At 49.7% G+C, this 26,765-nt stretch overlaps 1 protein-coding gene across 5 annotated transcripts in view; it reads left to right on the top strand.

Moving 5' to 3' along the window:
* The first annotated feature begins 239 nt into the window (after window positions 1-239).
* Tmem44 (transmembrane protein 44) overlaps window positions 240-26,765 on the top strand; it is a 36,848-nt gene continuing 10,322 nt past the window's right edge. Inside the window, exons 1-10 of one of the 5 annotated variants that reach the window (XM_076942770.1) lie at window positions 243-476; window positions 2,965-3,091; window positions 4,912-5,005; window positions 5,948-6,114; window positions 6,310-6,396; window positions 9,141-9,311; window positions 10,640-10,789; window positions 12,704-12,808; window positions 19,449-19,607; window positions 24,724-24,825. In XM_076942770.1, the coding sequence (XP_076798885.1) occupies window positions 340-476; window positions 2,965-3,091; window positions 4,912-5,005; window positions 5,948-6,114; window positions 6,310-6,396; window positions 9,141-9,311; window positions 10,640-10,789; window positions 12,704-12,808; window positions 19,449-19,607; window positions 24,724-24,735 (1,209 nt within the window). In that variant the 5' untranslated portion in view covers window positions 243-339 and the 3' untranslated portion in view covers window positions 24,736-24,825. Of the gene's footprint in view, window positions 477-2,964; window positions 3,092-4,911; window positions 5,006-5,947; window positions 6,115-6,309; window positions 6,397-9,140; window positions 9,312-10,639; window positions 10,790-12,703; window positions 12,809-19,448; window positions 19,608-24,723; window positions 24,826-26,765 lie in introns of those variants that run through there. The other 4 variants (XM_076942771.1, XM_034515823.2, XM_034515822.2 and 1 more) reach the window with 4 other exon arrangements.

Genomic DNA, 26,765 nt, shown 5'->3' with positions numbered 1-26,765 from the left:
TTCAGCGGAGGGAAAGGAGGAAGCAGAGGCGATGTGTACCCCCTCCGTCCCCCACCCCACACTTCTGTACTGCACCTTTCCAACCAGGGACAGCGCGCCTCGGGGTTCCCTCCATCTCCCCACGAGCTCTGGACCACGCCAGAGTATTGTCTGGCTTGGGAAGCGGGGCGAACCCGCAAAGGGACCGGGTGCTGGCGGGGCTCTCCTTTGTGCGGCGGCCGCGCGTGGCTCCACCGCTAGGGGGCACCCCGCTCCCCGCAGAGCTCGACAATAGGCGAGGCTGGGGGAGCCGCGCGGTCCGGGAACTTTCCCGGGGGTCGGCGGACGCTCGGCCGGGCCATGGAGGAGGGGGCTAGCGCCGCGCCCCCGCTCTGGAACTGGGACTACCTGGAGCGCTGCTTCGCCCGCCGCCGCGTCTGCATCTCCTTCGGCCTGTGGATCTGCGCCGCCTGCTGCTGGATCGCTGCCCACACGCTGTAATGGGGACGGGGACCCGCGCGAGGGGTGGCGGGCCACCCGCGGGGGAGACCGGGCGCCACTCGCCTCGGCTCCTCTAGGAAACCTAGGGGGAGGGGCGCAAAGGGGACGTCCTGCAGGTAGCTCAAGTCCGGGTTCGGATCTGACATGGCTCTCTGGACTGGAGTGGAATCCTTTCTGGATTCCGCGCATCGGGGAAGCTGGGCTGAGAGCCGGCAGCAGGAGGCTGGGTGGTGCGGTGGATGTGGCTTGGATTGACTTCTATTGTCAGCCTTTTCCTGGTTGTTGGCGGTGTGAGGGGAGCAAGTGTAAGCCTTTGGGTCTCCTGTGAGTGAGGATATGTCTCATAAAATGAATGTGAGGAGTAAATCAGGCTCGGCAGGCAAAGGACTTAATAAGTGCTCATTAAACACCATTACCGCTCTGGCTCTGTCACCTACACGTAGGGACCCTAGCAAGTCCCTCGATGTTTTCTACTTTTAATTTATCCAAAACTGGCAAGAGGTGTGGCAGTGGCGATCCGACTCTGGCCAGTTTTTGCTTTTGTCTGGCTCGCAGTGGTTTGGCCAGATAATCCCTGTAGCCTGGGTTCTGTGAGAGTGTTAGCCCCAGGTCTGCAGCCACCCTGTCCCCAAGCACAGAAATTCAGAGACAGTTTCCAGGGTGGCGCCACCCAAGTATACCCAGGTATACCCAGGCAGGAGAGAGTGTATAACATCCCTCTAACCCCACTCCTTGTAACCGGCTCACCTTAGCGCTCAGTGGACAACCAACCCCCTCTGACTGTCCATAGTGGTTCAGAGAGTGTGCAGTGCACTGCTCTAGAGATCGGAGCCCAGTACAGACACCCCAGGCCTGAGCTGCATGTCTTGCTCCCTGCCTGCCCCAGTCCCTAAGGTAGGTTCTGATATGGATCAGATGAGGAGCCTGCTTCCTGAGTGGATAATAATCCTGCCTGTCACACAGGCAGGCTTCAGGGATTGAGCTCTCTGAGGTAGAGGCTACAGAGTAGGAAGGCTCTGCACGTATGCCTCCTTTGTTCCTTAGCCACCCTATGCAGCCAGCGCTGGTAGGCATGCTCACCCCTGGAACCAAGGCTTACAGAGGTTAAGCAGTGCACCGAGAATGCCTGACTTTCACCCGGCCTGAGGCTAGACGTGCCTCTCTGTTCTTAGGGCACCACCACTCTTGAACCCCTCTCCCCATGTCTGTCTGTAGAGAATGGCGAACTTCAGGGGGTGGAGTGGGTGCTAGGTTAAGGTCAGTTCGGGAGTCCTGGCCTCTGAGAACTTGACTGAGAGCACAGGGCATAGGGCAAAACTCCCAGCGAGAAGCCAAAGGCCTGCCACCCGCTCACATCATCACCCCAGGCTGCAAAGGTTGAAATAAAGTATGCTAATTTGGGCCCAAATCTCTTACTCCTTGAGCTTGCATTGGTTTTAACAGCCTAGAGCTTAGATTTATAGCTGATGGTTGACACCCTGAGCTTCAGGCTTGGGGAGCTGGCAGGCCCAGAGATGTTTAAGGTGCTGGGTACCAGCTTTCTTCTGTAACTATGATCCTTGGGACTGATGGTCAGAACCTAATCTACAGAGTCAGAACCAACCATTCTGCCTGAGCAGATGAAGCCGAAGTTACTCCCAGCCCATTTCTCTATAAAATTCAGCACGGTGACTGAAACTCAGTGTGGTGGTGACAGCATTGGTGATATTGCCAGAGAGGCCCCACCCTCTCTATGACCCAGGTGAAGGAAGCAAGAGGGGCTATAGCAGAAAAGCCCAGCAGTTTGGAGACCTAGGGGAGGAGCCCAGAGCACTGGCACCGGGCTGTGACTCAGCTTGGTGTCCCTGCTTTGTGAATATGCTCAAACTGCTCAGCTGGAAGAGGCTGCCACCCACTGCACAGATGGGTAAGGTTGATCTGACGCTAATTTAAAGAAACAAATCGCCTTTTAAATTTAGGTAATTACCACTATAGTTAGCTGTGGCGCTAGGGTGGTGTTTAGAATCTGTCTCCCTTTCAGAAGATCAAACCTGACAGCCAGCTTGTAAGGGAGGAGAGGGGTTGTTACATTGACCCCACCTGATTTGGAAGAGGAAAAGGAAAAGAGTCCCTATCTCTCCTTAAAGTGAATGCTTACTATGCAGTGCAAGCTGGCCTTGAACTCAAAACCCCACTGCTTCCATTTCTCAAGTGCTAGGATTAAGGTGTTTCAAAACATATTGAGGCTTGTAAGAATCTGAGGTACATACCCCTTGCCCAGCTGTCTCTGTCTCCCCTTTTGTAGAAAAGGATGACATCTCTGCAAGGAGATCTTCATTTCCTGGCAGAGCCTTGTCCCATAAACCAAGCCCAGAAACATGTGCTATACCTGTGAGGGGCTATGTTTTGTACAACAGAGGTGACAGCTGCCTTTTCTAGGTGTCTTCTCTGGCCTAGCCTCGAACTCACAGCCCCTGTGTTCTGTTCATGCCCCTATGACCTCAGGATTCTCTACCTGAGATGCACAAAGAAGTGTGTCAAAGACCAGTCAACACTGTACGCTGCATTCTGCCTCCTGACGAGTCTGTGTGACACTGTGGGGGCGATTCTGGCCAGACAGCTCACGATCCAGGTATGTCCTGTGCAAGCCTGGCTTGTTCCTCTGTTGCAGTCATGGACACCTCTGTCTTTCCCCTCAGCCTTCAGAGCAGTTTCCTCTCAGAACCTGTACCTGGTCCTTTCTGTTCTCTGAAGTGCTCTTTCTCTCAGTGTCCACATGGCTCAATGTCATCACCTCCTTCAAATACTTGTTCAAAGTCACCTTCTACAGCAAGACTTCTGGGGCTTAGAGCCATCCCCTGTGTGAAATTGCAACCCGTCTCTTGCAAAAGTACTCCAGTCTCCTGGTCTGTTTTTTCTTAGCTTACCACATGGCTAAGTTAATTTTCAATTGCTGTGACAAAACACCAGGACCAAGGTAACATATAAGAGAAATCATTTAATTGAGCTTATGGTTTTACGGGATCAGAGTCCAAGATTGCAAAGCAAAGACATGGGGGCAGGAACAGCTGAGAGCTCACTTCTTGATCAGCAAATAGGAGGTAGAAAGAGACACTGGGAAGGGCATCAGTCTTTTGAAATATCAAGACCCATCCCCAGTGACACACCCCCTCCAACAAGGCCACACCTCCCAATCCTTCCCAAATAGTTCCACCAACTGGGGACCAAGTGTTCAAGCATGTGAGCCCATGGGAGGCCATTCTCATTAACTCATTAACCACAGTGAGTTACTCTCAAGAACAAGGACTCACTGTTGTACTGTCACTTCACACAGCTCATAGTAGATGCTCAACAAATGGTCATTATCATTACTATTTACAGAGCTGAGACTCGGCAATGGCTACCCATTCCTTCACCGATGGTGATGTGGCATTTGGTGCAGGGAAACTAGCAGTTGCTAGTTTCTCCAAAGTGGAGGTCCTCAAACATAGGCTCTCTAACCCTAAACACATTCCAAGAAATATTTTTGAGCCTGGCTGCAAAAACTTGTGATTTTTTTTTTTTTTTTTTTTTTTTTTTTTTCTTTGCGGTCACACGGGCAGAGATAAAGGTGGGCAGCCTTGTGATCAGGACACAAGTCCAGAGGTTTGAACTTGCTTAGAACAGTGCTGTGCTGGATCTGAAGCAGACTCCTTTTCCCTTTGGCTTGTGGGATAGAAGGAGGCTCTGTTCATGCCCAGTAGAAATGGCTAGCTGGAACTTGGTTAAATATTTAACTGCATCCTTGACACTAAGGTCCCGCTGTGTATTAACTCACTTGCTCCTGAATCTCTCCTGTGATGTGGGTCCTGTCATCTTCCATTTGCTACAGATGTGGAAACTGAGGCACAGTGAAGGTTCTGTAGGGTCACCCTCTAGTAAGTACCCGGGCCAGGATTCCAAAGTCACAATGTGCACTCCTCCCGTCGCTGACACTCTTGTCTTGGGTCCTGTTGACTGTCTCCAGGCCTTGGTCCAAGCACTTGCCAGGAACTGTCTCCGGAAACCTACATGCCAGTCTCTGAGGCAGACCTTGTTGTGTGCCAGTTTTGCAGATGGGGAAACTAAGGCTCAGGGACCGTCGGTGTCTAGGATGTAGCTCCACAGAAAAGGCTGCCTGTATCACAGAGTGTAGAGTAGGAAGCAGAGGGGTGGATTCTCAGCCCATCTAAACTGCCTGACAACTGTGCAACTTAGAATCAGGCATTTGAAAATCTGTCTCCTGACCCATCATAAGATCCCTCTCCGGGTTGGTGGAAGGCATCGCCAAGCTAATAATATAGATAGACAGCCTTTGTGTAGCCCATGTCATAGACAGGATCCCAAGGCAGCAGTGTTGTGGTGTTGTGGTTACTGTGTGTGTGTGTGTGTGTGTGTGCGCACTCACTTGATCTCTGTCTCCATTTCTTCCAGGTGTTCACTGGGGCCTACCTAGCAGTTGTAGACTTCATGAACTTCATGTTTATTCTGTTTCCTGTCTGTGGATCCAAATCGAAGTCGAAGTCCGGTGAGTGTGCGTATGTGGCCATCCCTTTTGCCTTCATTCATTCGTTCATCCATATGCTTGGTGCCCATTCCTGAACCAGATCCCTCAAGACACAGGCAAAAGAATGAGGTACCTGCCCTTGGCCACATAAAATGATGGGGCCCTAAGCAGTCATTCTAGCGAGCACTTGGGAGATAAACTCTCAGGGAGAGATGAGCTTTAAAGATAAGAAAGCTTGTGACATCAGGCCGAGTGACACAGACAAGCAAACAAGAATGGACCAAGGCCAGGAGCAGTGATGGCTTCAGGGGACAGTGTGCAAGTCTGGGCGACCAAGCCAAGCTCCATAATTTCTGGAAATAAATGGCAGAAACAGACTGGATCACTTCTGTAGGAGTGGGGCTGGAGGCACTGAGACAGGGCGAACAGCCCTGAGAACGTAGCATTGGGGGTTCCTGAGAAAAAAAAGCAGTGTTCTTAGACTCTTGTCCAAAAACAGGATGGTCACATCAGTGGGTCATATAACACGTCCTCAACCCCAGTCTATGTAGTTCCGAAGATAAATATTTTTAAAAATGCTCAGAAGACTGTATTTTAAAGAAACCTGCAAAAACATCCTCTCTCTCACTGCTGTCTCTCCTGCTTACAGAGTAGGTGGCTTGACACAAGTCACTTATCTGTGTCAGGGACAGAAATGACTAGAATGTGGTCATTGGGAATATAAGTCTAGGAGAGGTCCTATTGTTTATCTACTAGCATTGAAAGATTCCTTCCAAGAAAGATAAGCAGCATCCTCTTGCGGGGAGGCAGGCTCTGGAAGAGGAACTTGACCATGGGGACTTGAAGGGGGTCGGGATCTGCTATAGCAAGACTGGAGAGCAGAGGCTGGAGTACACCAGTTCTTCCCTCACCGGCCATCTTGTGAGCTCTGTCTTCCAGAAGCATCATGGTATTTCCATGCAGGTCAGAGCAGCAGGGAGAGGAGGAGAAGAAGGCATCTTAGAGTCAGTGTGTTTGCCCTGGTTCTGCCACTGAGCCTGGGTCCAGGCTGGGCAATCTGGACTACTATCCCCAAGGCTTCAGCCCCAGTCCGAGGGCCACAACGGAGGCTTCTAGGAAGCCTTCTTCAGGTAAGGCTGAATATATGTAGGTATGGGGTTGTACAGGTCTCCTTTACTTCTCTCCTTGTGTGTTTACTTGGTGCTCTGGGAGAGGGTGAGGGTTCTTGACACTGGAAGGAGGAACCTTCTAGAAGTAGAAGAGATGGCATCAGATCCGTTGCTCCTTGGAATGTGTGCACAGTCTCTACACATCTGTTCTTTCAGGAAAACCCAGAAGTCTTCGGCTACCTGCTGGGTGCCATCGCTGCCTTTGGCTCCTGGGCATCCCGGATCCCTCCATTCTCCAATATCGTGAGACTGGGTTGGGGTTGGGGCTTTAGGACATCTTGGGGCATTGGGAGATCCTGGAGGTGTGATGTCCCTGTGTGGAGCACACATGTGCTTACAGGTTTTTCTGAGGAGCCAGTGTATGACAGCAGTGAGGGGCATATATGCATGTGTCTGTGTGTGTGTGTCTGTGTGTGTGTGTGTGTATGTGTGAGTGTGTGTGTGAGTGTGTGTGTGAGAGTGTGTGTGTGAGTGAGTGTGTGTGTGAGTGTGTGTGTGAGTGTGTGTGAGTGTGTGTGTGAGTGAGTGAGTGTGTGTGTGAGTGAGTGAGTGTGTGTGTGAGTGTGTGTGTGTGAGTGTGTGTGTGAGTGTGTGTGTGTGAGTGTGTGTGTGAGAGTGTGTGTGTGTGAGTGTGTGAGTGTGTGTGTGTGTGTGTGTGTGTGTGTGTGTGTGTGTGTGTGTGTATGAAGGGCCATGGCTAAAACAGAAGAGTCCTAGGACCTACAAGAACCTTCCAGGAAGGCTGGGCATTTCTCCTTACAGGAAAAGGTCACAGGGGTGGAACAAACTGGAGGCTCACGAGAGAACAAGAAAGGCAGGCACAGGAAGTCCAACAGGGTTAGCTATCCAAGGTCTTGTCGGCAGATATTTCCAAATATCTGGGCTGAGGGAAGACTTACCAGCCAGGCCTGTGGATGCCGAATGAGACCTGTCCCCAGGAGCTCCAAGTCCCATGGAAGACATAGATGGTGGTGAGAGGATTCCTTGCTGTCTGAATAGAGGAAGCAGGTGTTTGGGTTGGGAAGCAGGAGAGAAGGCCCCTGTGCTGTGACTGAGTGAGGGCAGAAACCATTCCAGTGTCAGGTGGTCTCTCATAGTGGTTCAGAGGGTGAGTGGGACCAGTGGAGGCAGCAGCTAAGGAAGGGATGTCTGTACCCAGGGGAGCCACCATACAGGGCGGTGCCTGAGTGAGCTCTGGGATTGGTGTAGAAATTACCCTACCAGGTTTTCTCCATAGAAGATTCCGATGTAATGCCCCTGCCTCCGTGACAGGACCAGTACCATCCCTGACACTAGAAAGTGAACCGGGCCTGTCATTTAGAAGAGAACCACTGAAGAGAACCACTTTCTCAGGAGCCCCATGCTTTAGTAGCAGGGTCAGAACAAGAGCTGAGAGGCAGGCAGCTTGTGACTGTGCATGGAGAGCCAGGCTATGCTTTGAGGTCTGAGCCTGGAAGTCCTGAGTCCTGTCTCCAGACTAAAGGAGGAGACAGAGATCCTGTTCTGGCTACAGCGCCTCTGGTTGAGCCTCCAGGAGGGGGATGGAGCATCACATGACAGGGAGACCTTCCACGGTACAAGGACAGTGTCCTGGCTGCCTGTTCCAGTTTCCTAGGGCCTTTGATGGGATGGTCAGGCTGGGGACCTCACAGGCCCTTAATGTCACTGAGAAGCTTCCCGTGTGCTGTGGGAGCCGTGCAGAGGCACCATTCGCCTCAGCCTCTAGGGCCAGGGACCAGGCCCACCCTCACATCCAGGTACTCCACAGTTAGGGGCTTGACTGGGTCTCTCTATTTAGGGGCCTTCAGCAGGTAGAGGCCAGAACAATGGCTGGGGGAAAAACTAGCTGAGATACATGGGATAGGTAGCATTCCTGACAGGCTCTTGTTTGTTTGTTCTGTGCTGAGCATTTAACCCCGGACCTCACATGTACTAGGAAGTCAGTCTACCATGGAGCTACAGCCCTAGTCCGTCTGAGTATTCCTTGGGGATTTAAAACCAAAACGAGTGAAAATCAGCCAAAATATACTTTTCTCCCAAGATTTGTTCTATTCCTTAGCCAACACCTAAATAGTTCTAAATAGTTCACTTAGCAAGCAAAATTTAAAAACCAGATCAGACATGTTTTATACTTGTGAATATATGTAAACTTAAATATATTATGCGATTTAGTACAGTCTTGTATATGCACATATAAATGTATATATAACATGACTTTAAAAATATTTATTAATTTATATTTATTAATTTATTAATTGTTGGAGACATGGCATATGTGTACCATGGCTCAGGTTTTACAACTACAGGACAACTTTCAGGAGTCCTTTTTTTCTTTCTATATGTGGGTTCCAGGCACCAGACTTAAGTTGTCAATAACAGGTGTCTTTACCTGCTGAGCCAGCTCACTGGCCCTAAAGTGACCTCCTGCCTACAGACAACTACTAACATCAACATTGCATACGTTCCTTTTGGTGAGCCAATGTCTCCATTGTTCATCCTCTCAAAATGTCCCCCTGGCTTCACAATTTCATAATGTCATTTCTCCCTTGACTTCCCTGTTTGGTGTGCTTCCACAGGGGAATAGCTGGGCAATGGCTCGTGGTAACTTTCTCCCTCACCTTCCCTCGCTGGAACTTGCATTTCCAAGTTCCTACCCCCTGTCAGAAGGGAGGGTCCCAGCTCTGCTCCCAGGAGTGCTCCGGATGCGGGAAGAGTTTCATGAATCCCTCCGTGTCACAGGGAGGCGCCAGGTGTTACAGGATCCAGAAGGGAGTCAGTACTCCATAGGCCAGAAACAGTAAGGAAAGGTATCCATGTTAAGATTAAGCCATAGTCTGAGGAGTTTGCCAGGCAAAAGTAGCAGCTTGAAGAACAGCTCGATGCCTAGCAGGAGGAGTGTCCTTTGTAGGTGGTCGCTTAAGAGGGCTTGCCATATGCCACTGAGAGATCCAGTGTCCTCCTGCCCGGCCCCTCCTCTCTCTGCACAGTGTCGGGGGAAGTCACTCTCCTATATCCACCTGTGGACGCGGTTCCTGTCAGCTCTGGCTGGTCTCCTCTACGCCTCAGCCATTGTGGCCCATGACCGGCAGCCTGAATACCTCCTTCAGGCCACACCCTGGTTCCTGATTTCACTGGGCCGAGCAGCACTGGACCTTGCTGTATCCTCCCAGGCGCAGTGCCCTGGAGGCTGGGTTACCTGCCTTCCTCGCACTTAGCGTGCCCTCCTTTGGTCTTGCTGGGCAACATGGTGGCCCAGCAGTCCAGTCATTAGAAGCCTGGGACATGCAGACACCACTTCAGTGATCCACAGTTCAGGGCTTGCCCAGTTCAATGACAATTCTTTGGCCTAGAGCTCTCTAAAATAGCAAGGGAAAGTGAGAGGCTCTGAGCCTTCAGAGCCAATGGGCCTAGCTCCAGGCTCCATTCTGTATCTTGCCAGGCTTCTCTGGGTGAAGCCTGCCCTCCCGAGGAAGAGGCCCTTGTAGAGATCAGAGCTGACAGCAGTGCCTTCAGCTGGTGGCTGCCGATCCTACTTGGCTCCCGGGGCCCCAGAGGTGCTGCCGGATATGCTGTCACCCAAGTGACCTTGCACAAGTGTTTCAAGCTGAGCTGGAGGCTGTCGGAGGTGCTGAATGTGACCCTGTTGTTGTGGTGGGAGACTTTAAATTACCCAGAAGTCCAAGATCAAAGCAGGCTTTTTTTTTTTTTTTTTTGGTTTTTTTGGTTTTTTTGGTTTTTTCGAGACAGGGTTTCTCTGTGTAGCCCTGGCTGTCCTGGAACTCACTCTGTAGACCAGGCTGGCCTCGAACTCAGAAATCCACCTGTCTCTGCCTCCCAAGTGCTGGGATTAAAGGCGTGCGCCACCACCGCCCAGCAAAGCAGGCTATTCTTAAAGGCTCTGCTGAGAGGCTGTCCCCCTCCCTTCTGATTACCTGTGACTTCCAGAATTCTCTAGCTGTGCTTTTTCTTTTCGAGACCAGTTTTTACTACATAGCTAAGTTCAAGGCTGGCCTTGAACTCCAGATGCCTCAGCCTTGTAAGTTCTGGGATGGTAGGTGCGTACTACCACATCTGGCCCAGCCTCGGAACTTCAGCGTCTGCTTGTCTTGGACGCCTTGCTCCTTTTGTGCATCTCTGTGTATGTCTTCCCATCTAAGAACTCCAGCCACTCCATGTAGCCTCACGGTAGTAATAATCCCCTTTGGCTCTCCTTTCAAATGAGGTCACAATCTGTGTTTTCACACGGACACTCTCCTCCCCACTGCGTGTGCTATCATTATAAGCCATGTTTTCCTAATGTTTTCATCTCACAAGCATTTAGCAGAGAACAAAAAGAGAGAAAAGTTGATCAGGCCCTGTCTTTAAGATAATCTCTGTCCGCCTGGGACGGGGCGACAGGGCAGTCTGCTCGGGAGCAGGAGTGTGAAGAGCGCCACCTGGCGGCTGAAACTCTTCACTTCCGTGTACCTTAACTCCCACATCTCAGATCATCTTTCTGTCCTGCGTGATAAAGAGCAGGATGAGCCGAGCCTTCGGATTTGCTACTTCGGAAGCCAGAGAGAGTGCTGACACACAAGCCCTTTTGACCTGTGCAGAGAAGGAAGAAGAAAACCAGGAGGCCAGGACTGAGGACAAGGTCTCTCTGGGTAGAAAATGTCTGGTTTGTTGGCGGGGTGCGCAGAAGCGGGAAGTACTGGGGACAGGGGCTTCTGGAAGTCTTTCTATACTTGGTCTCTTAAAAACTACTTTTTATGTCCAAAACTTATGCGATCCGAGGTACAATGGGATCCTCCTTTTTCCCAGTTGGCTTTGTGTTGTTGTTTCTGTTCCGGAAGCCATTCCTGTCTCTGTGTAGTTGGATCATCAAGTAGTCTTGTTATTCAAGTTACTCGCTCACAGACCCACATACTGCCGAAGTGAGCGTCTTAATTTTAAACATTGTGGGTTTTCCAGGCTTCGTTTGTAAAGTCGCTTTCCTACGCATCTCTGACATCATCACCACATCCTGACAATTCCAGAGCCATAGGCATGCTGAATGTTCATCCCTGCCTCTGCGTCTGTGTGACGCTGTCTCTGGAAAATTGTTCTAGGTCGTAAGGACCCATTTGTATCAGAGACCACGGCACTTTAATTATCGCTGCTTGGAGGCTGGTCTTGCTAACGTCTGAGGAAGTGTTGCTTGTGATTGTGTCCAACATTTACACCTACAACTCACCACTAGCGAGAGTCCATATGTCTGAGTCCATATGTCTGTCTCCTTAGGTTTTCAGGGTTGGGGTCCGCCCTGTACCCCAGCCTCTGGTCTCTTTATGCTTGATCCAAACTGGTGACTTCTAAGGTACCATATCCGATCCTAACTGGGTAGTGCATCTTCATCAGAAGACCTGCATCCAAGTCAGCGTGGAGGCTCATGGAAATTTTAAAACAAGCAGCTCCTCTTTTACTAATTTTGGTGGGCTAAAGTGCCCCAAACCAGGGGCTGCTCCTGGGCTCCTCTGCACTTCAGGCTCCTCGTACAGAGCGAGGACACAAAGGAGGCTGGGATTCCTTTTTACTTATATGATTTGAAAAGAGGAAAGGGGGGGGGGTCAGTAAACAAATAAAAAGTAAGACTGCTCCCTGGAGCATTCTAGGCTCAACAATGTAGCCTGAGCCAACAAAAATAGAAGGAATTGGTATACATAACAAAAACCAGGGTGGGTTGTTTGGGCTCCCGGATCTGAGTTTACAGTAAAGACCCACCCCTCGTATACACACACGCGTGCACACACACCTGGAGCAGAGAATGGGACGTTTAATTCCTCTACTGTAGCGACTGTGGTAAATTGTGCCTCCCCAGAGAGCTCACAGTACAGAGGTCTGTGTGACCCTGGACAAGCAACAAGAAGCCTTCGAGTATCTGCCATGATGCTTGTGGGTGTATCCAGCATGTTGACATTGTTACCCCCTCTTGTCATCCACAAAGTTCACCCTTAGGAATCATACAATTAAATTACAAACAAAACAATAAAACCCACACACAAAAATAAACCTACCAGTGTGTAGGTAAGGTCAGGACCCTGTGGTGTGTACTCATTCCCAGTTGTTGACCGTGCCCGGCTGGCTAGCTATGGACTGAACATACCTGCTGAGAGCAAGTCCTAAAAGTGCGGACCCTGGACCAGATGTTCCTCCCCTAAAACCAAGGGTGGCTTCTAGCAAGCTTTTCCCAAGCTAATACTCAAGTCAGACCCACTACCTTGAATCAGACTTTATTCCATGCCTGCTGCGGTGGCTCTCAAATTCTGAGCACGTGAAGATCGCTGGGAAGCAGCTTTTTCTGAGGCAGGGTCTCACTATATATCCCTAGCTGGCCTAGAACCCACTATGTAGATGAGGCTGGCCTTGAACTCATAGAGATCCACCTGCCTCTGCCTCTTGAGTTCAGGACTAAAGGCATGCACCACCATGTCTGGCTTAATGGTTCTTTTGAATGAGACTTTTCTTTTAGAAGGTGCCTTCTGGCTTTATAATTTCTCCTCCCCCTTGCTTCTCTGTTTCCTTTTCAAAGAACTCAGATTGGGTGCCTCTGACCAGCCTGTCACACTGCAAGCCCCTAAGGACAATGACAGCAATCAGTCGCTATATGGAGCTGACCATTGAGCCTGCACAGCAAGTGAGTACCTCCCGGGTCACTACTGGGTATCCAGGATGGTGAGAAGAAAGCCTGGCAGGCTCCCTGAAAGAGGTGTTACTTCAGCTGCTGGGATCCATTTGGGGTTCTCCAGAGTTGCAGTGGAGGGATGCTGATTGGAGGGAAAAGTTCTTTTCCCTCTGCTTTCTTGGTACCATGACTAAGAACTGTGACTCAAGCTGATAAAAGAGAAAAACTTTCAGTTACCTATACATGGGTGTTTACAGAGAAAATTGTGGTTCAAGGATGTGAGGCTTCTAAACCACTGCAGGCTCAGGAAAAAAAGCCTAGGGCTTTTGAAGTTGGGCCAAGTTAGGGAAGGAGAGAAAGGGCATGGCAGATCAGGGTTGTCTTCCCATGCACTGAGAGTCTCGGGTGACGACTGTCCTGTGGGAAAAACCCAAAGTTTCCTCGACAAATGTGAATTACTATACAGAAGGGAAAATGCACGCCGTCAGCCCATTTTTAAGATTTTTAGTTTTGCCACGCGGCTTTAGTCCCAGCACACGGGAGGCAGAGGCAGGTGATCTCTGGGTTCGAGGCCAACCTGGTCTACAGAGTGAGTTCCAGGACAGTCAGGGCTACACAGAGAAACCCTGTCTTGAAAAACCAAACCAGCTTTTAGTTTTTAACTTATGTAAATGTTTTTCGTTGTATCTTTTCCCCATAGATACTACCTTACTCCCTAAAGATATTTTCATACCAGTGTATACTGTATGGATGCTGTGTGTATCCTGTGAGTTCCCCATCCCCTGTATTAGTATTTGATGCATTGCTGAGACAAAAGTAAACAACTTCAGGTAGCTAGGGTTTATTTTGGCTTCGAGTTCGAGGATACAGGTCATCACGGAGCGGTTGAGGCAGCAGTGACTGCGCATGCACAGCCAGGAAGCAGGGAGAGCCAGATGCTTGTGCTCTGCTCCCTCCCTCTGTTCTGGGCAGTTCAGGTCCCACCCCAGGAATAGTGCTGACCACTCTCAGGGTGGAGCTTCCCACTGAGCTGACCTACCCTTCACATGCCTGCCCAAGAGACTTGTTTTCTAGGTGACTCTAGGTCCTGTCACCTCGTTGACAGTCAATATTAGCCATCCCACCGCCCCTTGCTCCCTGGCCCTACCCCCTCCCAGCCCCTTTTCCCTTTGTCTCCTTGGGCAGTTGTACTTTACTTCTATGGGATAGTTTTCTTTATATACTCATGTCATATACACATACATGACTATATGTGTCTTTATAAAATCAAGGAATCTCATAGAGAGGAAATGTAATAATTTACCTTTTTGAGACTGATCTTAATTCTCTTAAAGTGATTATCTCAAGTTGCCTGTTTTCCTGCAGATGACCGGATAGTGGCTTTCCTTACGCCCCTTCCACTATGTATATAAGCTACATTGTCTTTACTTATGCAGCTGTTCTTGGACACCTGGGTTTGGTTCCATAGCTTTGCATGGTGCTGCGGCAAACACTGATGTGCTGGCGTCTCCATGGCGTCTTTCAAGACTTAAGCACCAAGAGTGCTGCAGTTGGATATGTGCTAGATCTATTTTTAGTTTCCTGAGACTCTTCCACACTGACTTCCTGGTGGCTAGACTAGTTTAGATTACAGTGAATGTATACGGGTTCCCTTTTGTCTGTGTTTTTGTTAGAATTTGTTTTCTTTTTCATTCTCTCTCTCTGTGTGCCTCTCTCCCTGTCTCTGTGTCTCTCTGTTTCTGTCTGTCTCCCTCATCTCCCCGCTCTGTGTGTGTGTGTGTGTGTGTGTGTGTGTGTGTGTGTGTTTTCCTCTGAAGACAGGGATCCTACTGTGTAGCTGTAGCTGGCCTGAAACTTGTTAGGTAGACCAGACTGACCTGGAACTCACAGAGCTCCTCCAAATCCACCCTGTTCTACAGGAGGGACTTGAGCACCCTCGGTTTCTGTATCCATGGGAGTCCCAGAAGGAGTTCCCTCAGCTCTGAGGAATGACTGTACTTTGGGGCAGTTATAAGATGGCAAAGAGTTTGCCTTGTTTTTTGCTGGCTTTTACCTGTGTTTAATTTAAAATAATCTATATACAAAAGAGACATGTTTTGGTCCCTCCCAGAATGCAATGCGTGTGAAAGATGAAGAGACAAGGATAGGAGCGCCAGCTGTGGTATCTATCTAGCTGCCAGTCTAAGAGTGGAGGCTGCATGGGAGGCTTCGGGGCTAAGCTCAAGGTCTCCTGTGCGTGTCTGAAGCATCACTAGGCGGCAGATAGGCAGGGAGAAGTCACTAAAAACAAGGTGGTCTTGAGAAGAGGTGGAGAGATTTTGGGCTGAGGCAGACAGGGAAGCAAAGGGTTGTAAGTAGAGTTGGGGAAGGGACTGCAGGGCTCTGGCTTACCTTCTGGGTCCTCAAGGGGGAGAGGGTTGGGAAAGAGATGACAGGAAGTTCACCCCCTTATCCCACTATTCTAAGATTTCTTGGCCTGGTCACCAGCGACTTCCCATATGGCCCCTGGTGCTGATTCTGCAGCCCCAGCACTGTTTTCTGTCACTTCACGCTAAGGACAAGCTTTGTTGTTAGTGGGATTGCCTCAACCCTAACCGGAAGTGCTCCCTTCTCCCGGTGTGCTCTTGCAGACCCCAGTTCCATTGCCCAATCCTCCCTCAGGCTGATTCTAAGGAGGCTTCTGTTCCTCGCTCCTTACTTCCAGTCCCAGATGCCCAGATACCCCACATGGTGTCCCACATTTACCACATCCACACGGCCTCAGGCTTTCCCTGCCCAGATAGGCTCCCGCTGTACCACAGGAAGTGCTGTCCACACAGGAAGTTCTGTCCCTATCTATGCCGTGATTCAAGCCCCAGATTCCCCGCTCTCTTCCCCTTGCACCGTCCTCTTTCCACCCAGGCCCTTTGCTGGTCCCGCAAAGGCTTTTTTAAAAATAGCCAATGAGGGGCCTAGAGAGGTGGCTCCGTGTCTTTAACTGTTCTTGCAGAGCAATTCTGGGCATCTACATGGTGGCTCATAACGGACTGTAATTCCTGCGTAAGGGGATCCGATGCCCTCTCTGGCCTCCAGGCACACAAGCAGTACACACACAAATGGAGACAAAATACTTGTACCTATGAAATAATAAAATACATTAAAAAAAAAAAAAAACAGTTAATGAAACCTGTACTGGAGAGGAGAGGCAGAAGATTGCTCCAATTTCAAAGTCAGTCTGGGCTACACACTGAGTCCTACTCCGGGGACAGGTGAAACCCTGTAACAAGCAAAACAAAAATAATGCCCGTGCTATCTAGCAGCAATCCAGGCTGCACACACGCTGTCTCAAAAGGGAGGAGGGCGTGTTGTTAAGGCAAACAACTGGCCGCTATTTAACCCTGCTCCAGTCTGCTGTCTACACTAGCAACCAGTTTATATTATATTTATATTATATATATTATATATAGCTCTTGATTTATATTTTGGTTTTGCTTTGCTTTTGGGTATTTTGTTGCTGGTGGTTTGGTTTGGTTGTTGTTGTTTGTTTGTTTGTTTGTTTGAGTGTGGGGAGGGTGGAGGGTGTCTGTAGGCTAAGTTGTCCCGAAACTCACATCCTTCTTCCCCAGACACAGGGATTATAGGTGTGTGCCACCCTTTTACAAATATAACTTACATTTTTCAAAAAAAGGGTTTTTATTATTATTATTATTTTACGTGTATGTGTGTGCATCTGAGGTATGTATGTGCACCACACGTGAGCAGGATCCCATGAGGTCAGAAGAGGGTGTCAGACCTCCTGGAGCTGGAATTACGGGGTCGTTGTGAGTGTGACCAGTAGTGTGGGCCCTGCCCTACTATGTTATAGGCATGGTAACTTACGAGGACTTGGGGCCTGAGAGCTGGGCTTTACCCTTTGCTGGGTTATTTAGATGTTGGGTGTGAATCCCTCTGCCAATGATGGCATTCTTTCGGAGTGAATCAAAGAATGAATTTGCCGTGAGGAGCCCACTTCGGTCATGAAAGCATTCTTCTGATCAGAGGGGAAGAAGAAGGGGAGTGGAGGAGGGAGGGGGGAAGGAGGCAGGGGTGTGTGTGTGGCTTAGGAACGATGATTTTAAATCACAGCACTTATGAGGAGAAGAATTGCCGAAGCTTTTTCTGGTGTGGGCTGTGATTGACTTATTGCTGACTTAGCGAGCACCTGAAGACCTGGATTCCAACCCCAGAATCACAGAAAAAGAGGAGCGTGGAATTGTGTTCCTCTTCAGTCACCTCATACCTCTGTGTCTCGAAGGAACCACCCTCCCCAAATCCACTCACGAAGGATGTGTGCCTCCCTCATTCTCCCCTACGGAAGCCCACCCTTCAGCGAGTTTCACCCAGGCTCTTCCATCTGTGTCCACCAGAGGGCGAGAGGCCCTTCTGAGGCACTGGCCGTCCAGCCTGCGCCCCCGGCAGCTGGCTTGGCTGACTGGAAACAGCAAAACCAGCATTTTACCTGGTCTTTATTATGAGCTTCGACACTGGCCCAAGCCCTTGCCATAGATTAAATTCAGTGCTGACCCTTGACGTATTTTTCTCATTTTACAGCCTAGGAAACAGGCAAGGGGTAGGGATTGAGGCAATGCAGGGGAGAAGGGCTTCAGTAACTGCTCAAGGTCCTGTGGCTTGCCGGTGGTAGAGCCAGGACTCAGGAGGTTCAGGACAGCCTGGAGATGGGCAGAGGGGCCATGGCCATGAAGCCCAACAGCTCCACCCTCAACAGAGACGTTGGAAAACCCTTGTTCATCTGTTGATTCGGGTGTAATCCACCCTGGGAGACTCTAGGATTTATTCTGTTGCCAAGGAACCACCTGCCTCCCCCTGCCCCCACCAGTTCCACCCACAGGTTCTATTTCAGCTCTCTTCTTCTGAGGGCAACAGGGTGTCCTTTATCCATGTTCCAGGGCTGCATCCAGAACCCTGCCTCTGTTACTTTGCGGACTTCCTCCACCTGCCCCACTGACTCACGTGGAATATGGTGCACGCAGTCCACCTAGGGCTGAACCCTCATTATTTGGGGTCAGGGCACTTATATCATGTCCCTTTGTCATTGCTGTCACTGCCCTCTTTGACTGGCTCAGAAACTGAGACCCAAAGAGGACAAATCTACAGAGATGTAACACAGTTAGCAGAAGATGACCTTTCAGAAAGCTTTGGTGTAGGCTGTATGCATTGGGTTGTCATGCACATGACATAAAGGGGTCGGTTCTGTCCTTCTCCCATGTGGATTCTGAGGGATCAAACTCAGGTCATCAGGCTTGGTGGCAAGCACCTTTTGAGCCATGTCGGCAGACCCAAACTATAGCCCAGGCTGGCCTTGAACTCATAATCCTCTTGCTGCTTCCCCTTTAGTATATCCAACCAGCTGCGCCACCTCAACCCTTTGCTTTTCGTTATTGTTGTTGTTATTGTTATTCAGAGTCTCTTGTAACCAGTCTGTCCTGTAGCTCACTAAGCAGCTGAGTGTGAACTCCTGTCCTCCTGCCTCTGCTTCCCAAGTGCTGGGATTGAGGGCATTCTCCCCACCCTGGCCAAAGCCCAAGAGGTGTCATGGCACTGAAAGCCCAGTAGATGGCATTCTCCCGATCTCTGAGGTGTCTCCAGAATCCTAGTCTGAAGGATAGGTTAGGTAGGTTGAAGATAGAGAACAGATCCCACCACAAGTACCTTCCCCCCCACCCCACCCCCATGTCTCCCAGTTCCCTTACCACTCTCTTCAGTGCTCTAGTGTAAGCTTCAGTGGTATGTGCTTTGGGCAATAGCTGTTGTGGCTACAAATGCCCTCCCCCGCCCCCAAATCCAGAAATTCCTAACTATTCTCTGCGTACCCTGACATTTCAGATGTCTGGCTGTGTTTGTTACTTTTCTATTACTGCAAGAAAACACCATGGCCAATGCAAATTCGAGAAGGAAGGATTTATTTAGGCTTTCAGATCCATAATGGTGAGGGCAGCGGTAGCAGACTCGACGGCTGGAGTGGGCCACTGGAAACTGAGGCTCCCACTCGGACCTGCAAACCCAGGTGGAGAGGGAAAAGTGACAACAGCAGGAATCTTAAACCACCAAAGCTACCTCCAACCGATGCACTTCCTCCCACAGTTCCACACCTCCTAAACTGCCCCCAAAGTGTCACCAACTAGGGACTGAGTATTCAAAAGCCTCAGACTATGAGGAACATCTCAAACCACTGCACTGGTGGGACCTACCATAGTCAGTGTAGACTGGAAAAACAAGAGATTTCAAACCCCTGAGTACCCTTCAGTAAGGGACTGGCTAAACAGACTGTGGACATCTATAATGCTACTCTTAACAACCCCCTATAGCTTGTCATATAGAACCATATCTAAGGCATATTGTTAAGTGAAAATAAACCTGTAAGATACTATGGAGTGTGCTATACTGGAAGTAGGGGCACACATATGTGTGCCCTTGAGTGTGTCCATGTGGGATGTCTGGAAGGATACAGGGAACTTGAGTGCTGACACCTTTGGATGCTGAGGATGAAGGGTCCGGGGGACACTGCAGCCCTCACATTTGTGCCTGTGGAATACTGACGTGTAGGGATGCTTTGCACATTGAGAAGTGACGTAAACCAAGTACCACTGCCCACCCTTTCCTTCGCTCCTTGCAGGCAGGCAGTAGCGCCACCAGGCTACCCGGTGACGGACAGATGAGCACTGGAGATGCCTCCCTGCAGGAGCCTCCCTCATACCCTCCCATTCAGGTCATCCAGGCCAGAGTGGCTTCCAGCAGCTCCTCCGAGGTCTCTTCCATCAACTCCGACCTGGAGGTACAGGGGCTGCCTTTGGGTGGGTGCATGGGTGTGTCACCTGCCAACACTTGCTGGGGCCTCCCTCCTTGAGATCGAACTGCTTTGTAACCCTGCCTTATTAACCTCGAAATGGCTAATCATGAATGAAGTGCTCTGCATGGCTACATTGGAGCTTTGCAAACTTGGCAGGACTCAAACAGTTTTGTGGTTGGACTGGTCAAGGGAACGCTGAATATTGGGGTCCAGTCCTCATAGATGACTTGCACATTCAGGTCCTTCCTACAGAAAAAACAGAAAGCATGAGTAAGAGATCTCTTTAAAGCCTCAGTATTATACTTTAGGATTGACAGTTTAGGCTGTATTGCCAGGATTCATGTGGCTTAGGCATGAGGATCATGAGTTCAAATCCAGCCTGGGCTATATAAGAATGTGTTAGAAGGAAAGGAGAGAGGGAGGGGGGGAGAAAGGAAGGCAGGAAGCTTGGTACCAGTGTTTTTCCAGCCCATTTGACCATAGAAGAGTTTCTTTACCCCAAAGAGCAGAGGCGTGTAATGCTGGTGCTGACCCACTCGGGCAGGGCCCATGGGAAGCTGCAGGCCCAGCCTCCAACTTCTTTGTATCTAAACAAAATGTACATCACATCGAGGATGCACAAACTTGAATGCTTCCTGTCGCTCTGCGTGCCCAACCCCATTCAGCAAGGGAGTTTCCGTTTGTCTGAGGACAGAGGAGACCAAGGGCAACACAGGCTCACACATAAGCTGGAGAAGGATGCTGTCTGGCATTTTTGGTGAAGGAATGAGTGAGTTCTGTGTCCCAGCCTTTTGCCTGTTGAAATCCCGTCTGTGAAATGATGATAGTGAGCAGTACGTAATGTTGATCTGTGGTTTGGGTTCGGTTTGATTTTTAATGCCCTTATTTGGCAAAATAATCATTATCTACTCAGAGTCTGAAAATTAGTCAGACTTATACAGGATTCAAAAATTCCAAACCCAAGGAAAAAATTCCAAACCTCAGAACTTCTGACTAAGGGGTAAACCAGATCCCTTAGTGTGATTTTCCAGACATTTCCAGCCAGTGTACCATGCTATCTCTGCTCATATCTAGCATTCTGTCCTGGTCATTTTTTTTCTGTCCTAGGCCTCTGGACCTTCCTTTCTGGGGTCCCCTTTGGCCCCATTCCCATGGGTCAGAATTCTCTCCAGAGGCCGGCTTGTGTGACCCTCCCCTCAGGACCAGTGGCTCCCTCCTCCCGTTGCTCGTTTTCCTACCCACCCATCACAGGTGGCAGTGACCTGGTGTACCACCTCGTCTTCATCTGTCCCTTACTCCCTCAACAGCTGCTGGTTGCGAGCTGGGTTGGAGTTAGGACTTGTACACCTGTTGAGGCTATCTTCCTAAATTGAGTCTGAGAATGTGTGGGACACCAAGAAGCCTGGAGTGGCAGTCTCCACTGAGGCCTGTGGCTAAAGGGATGTCAGGGCATAGCAGAGACACAGAGGCCCATGGGGGAGGAGTAAGGAATATTTACTCTCTGGAAAGGGAGGCACCTTGCTCCATCCATTAGTGCCTGGTGGCGGCCGTGTCCAGCATCACTGGAGCCTGTCCTTGCTGCTGGTCCTGGCTGTCCCTCTGCTCTGTGGTATTCATTCTTCCCTCATTTATAGTCTCACTTTTTAAAGAAAACCATTACTTGAAAATATGTACATCCAGGGGCTGGAGAGATGGCTCAGTGGTTAAGAGCACTGACTGCTCTTCCAGAGGTCCTGAGTTCAATTCCCAGCAACCACATGGTGGCTCACAACCATCTGTAATGGGATTTGATGCTCTCTTCTGGTGTGTCTGAAGTCAGGGACAGTGTGATCATATACATAAAATAAATAAAATCCTTATATGTACATCCAGCCAGGCTGTGGTGGCCCACAACTTTAATCCCAGCTCTTGGGTGGCAGAGGCAGGTGGATCTCTGTGAGTTCAAGGCCAGCCTGATCCACAGATCGAGTTCCAGGACAATCAGGGCTACACAGAAAAATCCTGTGTCAAAACAAACAAACAAACAAACAAACAAACAATATGTACATCCCTGGTGTTTTGGTGTCTCATACCTGTAACCCTGGCACTCAGGAGGTTAAACCTGGAGGCTCACCAAAGGTTCAAGACTGGCCTGGACTACACAGTAAGACCCTATCTCAAAACAAAACAAAAATTTAAGCATATATAAATTCTAAGAGTCCAAGCTAAGCAAGTGGCTCCAGCTGTTTCTGCCCACATTAAAGGACTAAGGTATAGAAGCTTAGACACCCCAGCTCAGGACACCTGCTTTACCTCCTCCACCACACACAGCCAATGGCACAACTGCCAAGGTCCTATACAGAGACTGTGAACATGGGACCACTATCGGGTCAGACAGGGCTGGGAGCTCCCATAGAAGTTAACACACAGCGGGTCCTGACCAGCTCTGGGTGTTTGGTCCATCTGTCCATCCGTCTATCTGGCAGCTTACATTGTGCTGGTTTTTTTTCTGTTTGTTTGTTTGTTTTGTTTTGAGACAGGCACTCACAGTGTAGTCCTGGTTGGCCCCAGCACTTGATAGGGTATGGGCCTTGAACTTGAGGCAACCCCCCTGCCTCTTCTTCCCAAGTGCTGAGACTACAGGTATGCGCCACCATGCCTGGCCTATTTTTTTTTTTTTTTGGTTTTTTCGAGACAGGGTTTCTCTGTATAGCCTTGGCTGTCCTGGAACTCACTCGGTAGACCAGGCTGGCCTCGAACTCAGAAATCCACCTGCCTCTGCCTCCCAAGTGCTGGGATTAAAGGCGTGCGCCACCACCGCCCGGCCTGGCCTATTTTTAAAAATAATAAAAATGAGTATGATGGCTCAAGCCTAAAATCTCAGCATTTAGGGCTGAGACAGGAGGATTACAATGAGTTCAAGGCCAGCTGGGGCTATATTGTGAGTTTCAGGTTAGCTTGGGCTACTGTGAGACCTTGTCTCAAAAAAAAAAAAAAAAGCAAAATAATATCATATGCCTATAGTCCCAACCTGGGAAACTGAAGCAGGAGAATTGGAGCCCAGGATTAAGACCAGCCTGGAAAATATAGTAAGAACTAACCTTAAAGGGTTAAATAAATGAATAAATGCAACGCACTAAATGTTCTACATTTTTGGGGGCAGAAAATTGGGGAAACATGAAGAGAGTAAAGATGGAAATTCAGCTCAAGCGCCAGGCCCGCTAACGGGCACTGACCTCCTTCCTCAGAGTCGTTGGTTCTGAGAGCCCTGTTCCTTGAATTTCTTGGTTTGTTTGCTACTAAGTGAGATCAGGAGGTGTCTGTTGGCAGATAGTGTAACTGTATACCTCACCTCGGCAGCCGGTCAGTCATTCAGCAAACATGCGTGGGCATTTGAAGGAAACAAGCATAAGGACAGAGGGACAGGCCTGAGCCTGCCCATAGGCAGGCAGCTACAGTGCCTCTTGGCCATGTTGACTCAGGCCTTCTGCACATGCCTTCGGAACTCTCGCCTGAAAGGTGGAGGTGTGGGGGTCAGAGTCAGGCCTCAGAGACCATATCCTGTGCCTTTAGCCTCTCTTGTCCCTAAGGTGGCATCCTTCACAGACTCGATGCCATGCAGTTCGTGGCATCCAGGGCATCCCTCTTTCCTCTTCCCTCCTGGGATGCCTGTCCCTGACTGCTCCAGAGTGTATTTTCCTGATCCCGATGGCCTGAATCTGTCACTGACCACACGTGTGTCTGCTGGACCTTAGATGAGAGAGTGTCTCTGTATAAGACTTTGGCAGTTGTGCCATTGGCTGTGTGTGGTGGAGGATGTGAAGCAGAAACAGGAATTCTGAGCTGGGCATCTGAGCTTCTATAACTTCTACACTCCCACTGTCCAGGCTGTGGGCCAAGGAGATACTTCCTGTCACCTCTCTCAATTTCCTTCCCTTCCTTCCTTCCTTTCTTCCTTCCTTCCTTCCTTTCTTCCTTCCTTCCTTCCTTCCTTCTGTTTTTGTTTTTATTTGTTTGTTTGAGACAGGGTTTCTCTGTGTAGCCCTGGCTGTCCTGGAACTCACTCTGTAGCCCAGGCTGGCCTCAAACTCACAGAGATCTCCCTGCCTTTGCTTACTGAGTGCTGGGGTTAAAGACATCACTGCCTGGCATTTTCCTAACTTTCATAGTGTGGTTTTAGATTCTTGGGCTGTGTCTACTAATGTGAACACTGGCTTCCCATCATGCACTTGGGGAAGTGAAATGAGGGATAATTCCATCACATGTTATATGCACAGTATTCTAGCTCACCTGGTACTTCTATGCCCTGGTCATCAGAATGACAGAGCGCACTGATTGTGTTTCCTGTGAGAGGCCCTGGCAGGGTCTAGAAAAGACTTCCCAGCACTAGTGATCTTAAATGGCCCCAAAGGCAGACGTCTGAGGCTAGACGAATTTCGTTAGCTTGAGGAAACATAGGAAAAAGCCAGGGATAGTGTCTCCCAACTGTAATCCCAGCCATTGCCGGCTAGCCTGGGCAGTGATGGCTGGAATACAAAAGAAGAGGAAGAGGAGGCTAAGCCAAGATTCAAACCTAGCATTTGTGTGATCTATGTAGACTCTCAGCATTTTCGGGGGAAGGCACGCTCACACACTGTGAATCCACACATTATTCACGAGACCCATTCGACACAAGGTACAAGGGCAGTGACACGCTATAGTGCCATCTGAAAGCACTGGGCCTGCCCTAAGATCAGAAATGATGGGAAGGCCAAAGTCCCAGGCAAGGTTCCATGTGAAGGAGTCTTGACGCTGTAGAGCACTGTTGAGCCCCTGATGCACAGATACCTTGGAGCAAAGGGATGGGCGATGGGCGTGGCACACAGGGGACAATGGAGACCCCAAATACTAAGTACAGCTGGAAGAACTCACTGTGCATAGCTGTAAAGGTTACAACTGGAAGAGGTGGCAAAGATTGTGTCCACTGGGCCAGTGTGGTTGTTTGTTTGTTTGTTTTAATGAAAGTGACCCCCATAGGTTCATAGGGAGTGGCCATAGGCTCGTTGGAGGTGTGTGGGGATGAGCTTTGAGGTTTCAGGCGCTCAAGCCAGGCCCAGCATCTCTCTTTTCCTGCTTCCTGCAGATCCAGATGTAGAACTCGTGGCTTGTTCTCCAGCACCATGTCTGCCCAGGTGCTGCTTCCCGCCATGACAACAATGGACTAAACTTCTGAACTATAAGGCAACCCAATTAAATATTTTTTTATAAGTGTTGCTGTGGTCATGGTATCTCTTCACAGCAATAAAATCCTAATTAAGACAGCCAGTTTCCCAAACTAGAAAGAGTTCCCTCAGGAAAGCTTAGGGGGCAAGTCACCAGCCAAGAGGGTCGGTGTCCTTGATAACTGCTGGGTAGTATGCTAGTAGCAGCCTAGACATGCTTTCTCTCTCTCTCTCACTCTCTCTCACACACACAGAGAGACACACACACATACACATGTGCACACGCCCCCCACTATGCACACACCCACCTGCTCTAGAACACTTTCACTCCTGTGGCTCGAACCCCAGAAGCTATAAGTCAACCTTGACCAGAGGACTTGAACATCGCTGCTTGCAAATTCTCATGAGCATGTCCCTTGTGTGCCACGCCCATCCCTTTGCCCCGAGTGTCTGTGCATCAGTATGACTGGAGTCTAGGGATGTAGGATTCTGCACATCATTTGCACAGACAGTAACCCCCTCCAGGCGGCCCTTTCCTTCCAACCTTACCATGTTTCGGAAGAAGCTGTGTCATCCTCACAAAGGAAGTCCATCTGCTGTGGGCTGCGGTTTGCTTTCTCTGAAATAGCACAGTGAGCCTGTCCAGACCTGTTGGAGAAGTCTGCCAGTCAGACGACCCAGAGCAGTCAGGCCTTGCTGGAAAGCCTTGCCCTTCCATACAGCACTTCCTGTCACTATGGACTGCTCCAGGCTATACAGCACTTCCTGTCACTATGGACTGCTCCAGGCTATAGAGCACTTCCTGTCACTATAGACTGTTCCAGGCTATAGAGCACTTCCTGTCACTATAGACTGCTCCAGGCTATAGAGCACTTCCTGTCACTATAGACTGCTCCAGGCTATACAGCACTTCCTGTCACTATGGACTGCTCCAGGCTATACAGCACTTCCTGTCACTATGGACTGCTCCAGGCTATAGAGCACTTCCTGTCACTATGGACTGCTCCAGGCTATAGAGCACTTCCTGTCACTATGGACTGTTCCAGGCTATACAGCACTTCCTGTCACTATGGACTGCTCCAGGCTATACAGCACTTCCTGTCACTATGGACTGCTCCAGGCTATACAGCACTTCCTGTCACTATGGACTGCTCCAGGCTATACAGCACTTCCTGTCACTATAGACTGCTCCAGGCTATACAGCACTTCCTGTCACTATAGACTGCTCCAGGCTATACAGCACTTCCTGTCACTATGGACTGCTCCAGGCTATACAGCACTTCCTGTCACTATAGACTGCTCCAGGCTATACAGCACTTCCTGTCACTATAGACTGCTCCAGGCTATACAGCACTTCCTGTCACTATAGACTGCTCCAGGCTATACAGCACTTCCTGTCACTATGGACTGCTCCAGGCTATACAGCACTTCCTGTCACTATGGACTGCTCCAGGCTATACAGCACTTCCTGTCACTATGGACTGCTCCAGGCTATACAGCACTTCCTGTCACTATGGACTGCTCCAGGCTATAGAGCACTTCCTGTCACTATAGACTGCTCCAGGCTATACAGCACTTCCTGTCACTATAGACTGCTCCAGGCTATACAGCACTTCCTGTCACTATAGACTGCTCCAGGCTATACAGCACTTCCTGTCACTATGGACTGCTCCAGGCTATACAGCACTTCCTGTCACTATAGACTGCTCCAGGCTATACAGCACTTCCTGTCACTATGGACTGCTCCAGGCTATACAGCACTTCCTGTCACTATGGACTGCTCCAGGCTATACAGCACTTCCTGTCACTATGGACTGTTCCAGGCTATACAGCACTTCCTGTCACTATGGACTGTTCCAGGCTATACAGCACTTCCTGTCACTATAGACTGTTCCAGGCTATACAGCACTTCCTGTCACTATAGACTGCTCCAGGCTATACAGCACTTCCTGTCACTATGGAC

The sequence above is a fragment of the Arvicanthis niloticus genome, chromosome 12 (assembly GCF_011762505.2).
Source record: "Arvicanthis niloticus isolate mArvNil1 chromosome 12, mArvNil1.pat.X, whole genome shotgun sequence".
NCBI lineage: Eukaryota > Metazoa > Chordata > Mammalia > Rodentia > Muridae > Arvicanthis > Arvicanthis niloticus.
Note: the sequence above shows the minus strand (reverse complement) of the source record. Positions and strands in the feature narration are given on the sequence as shown.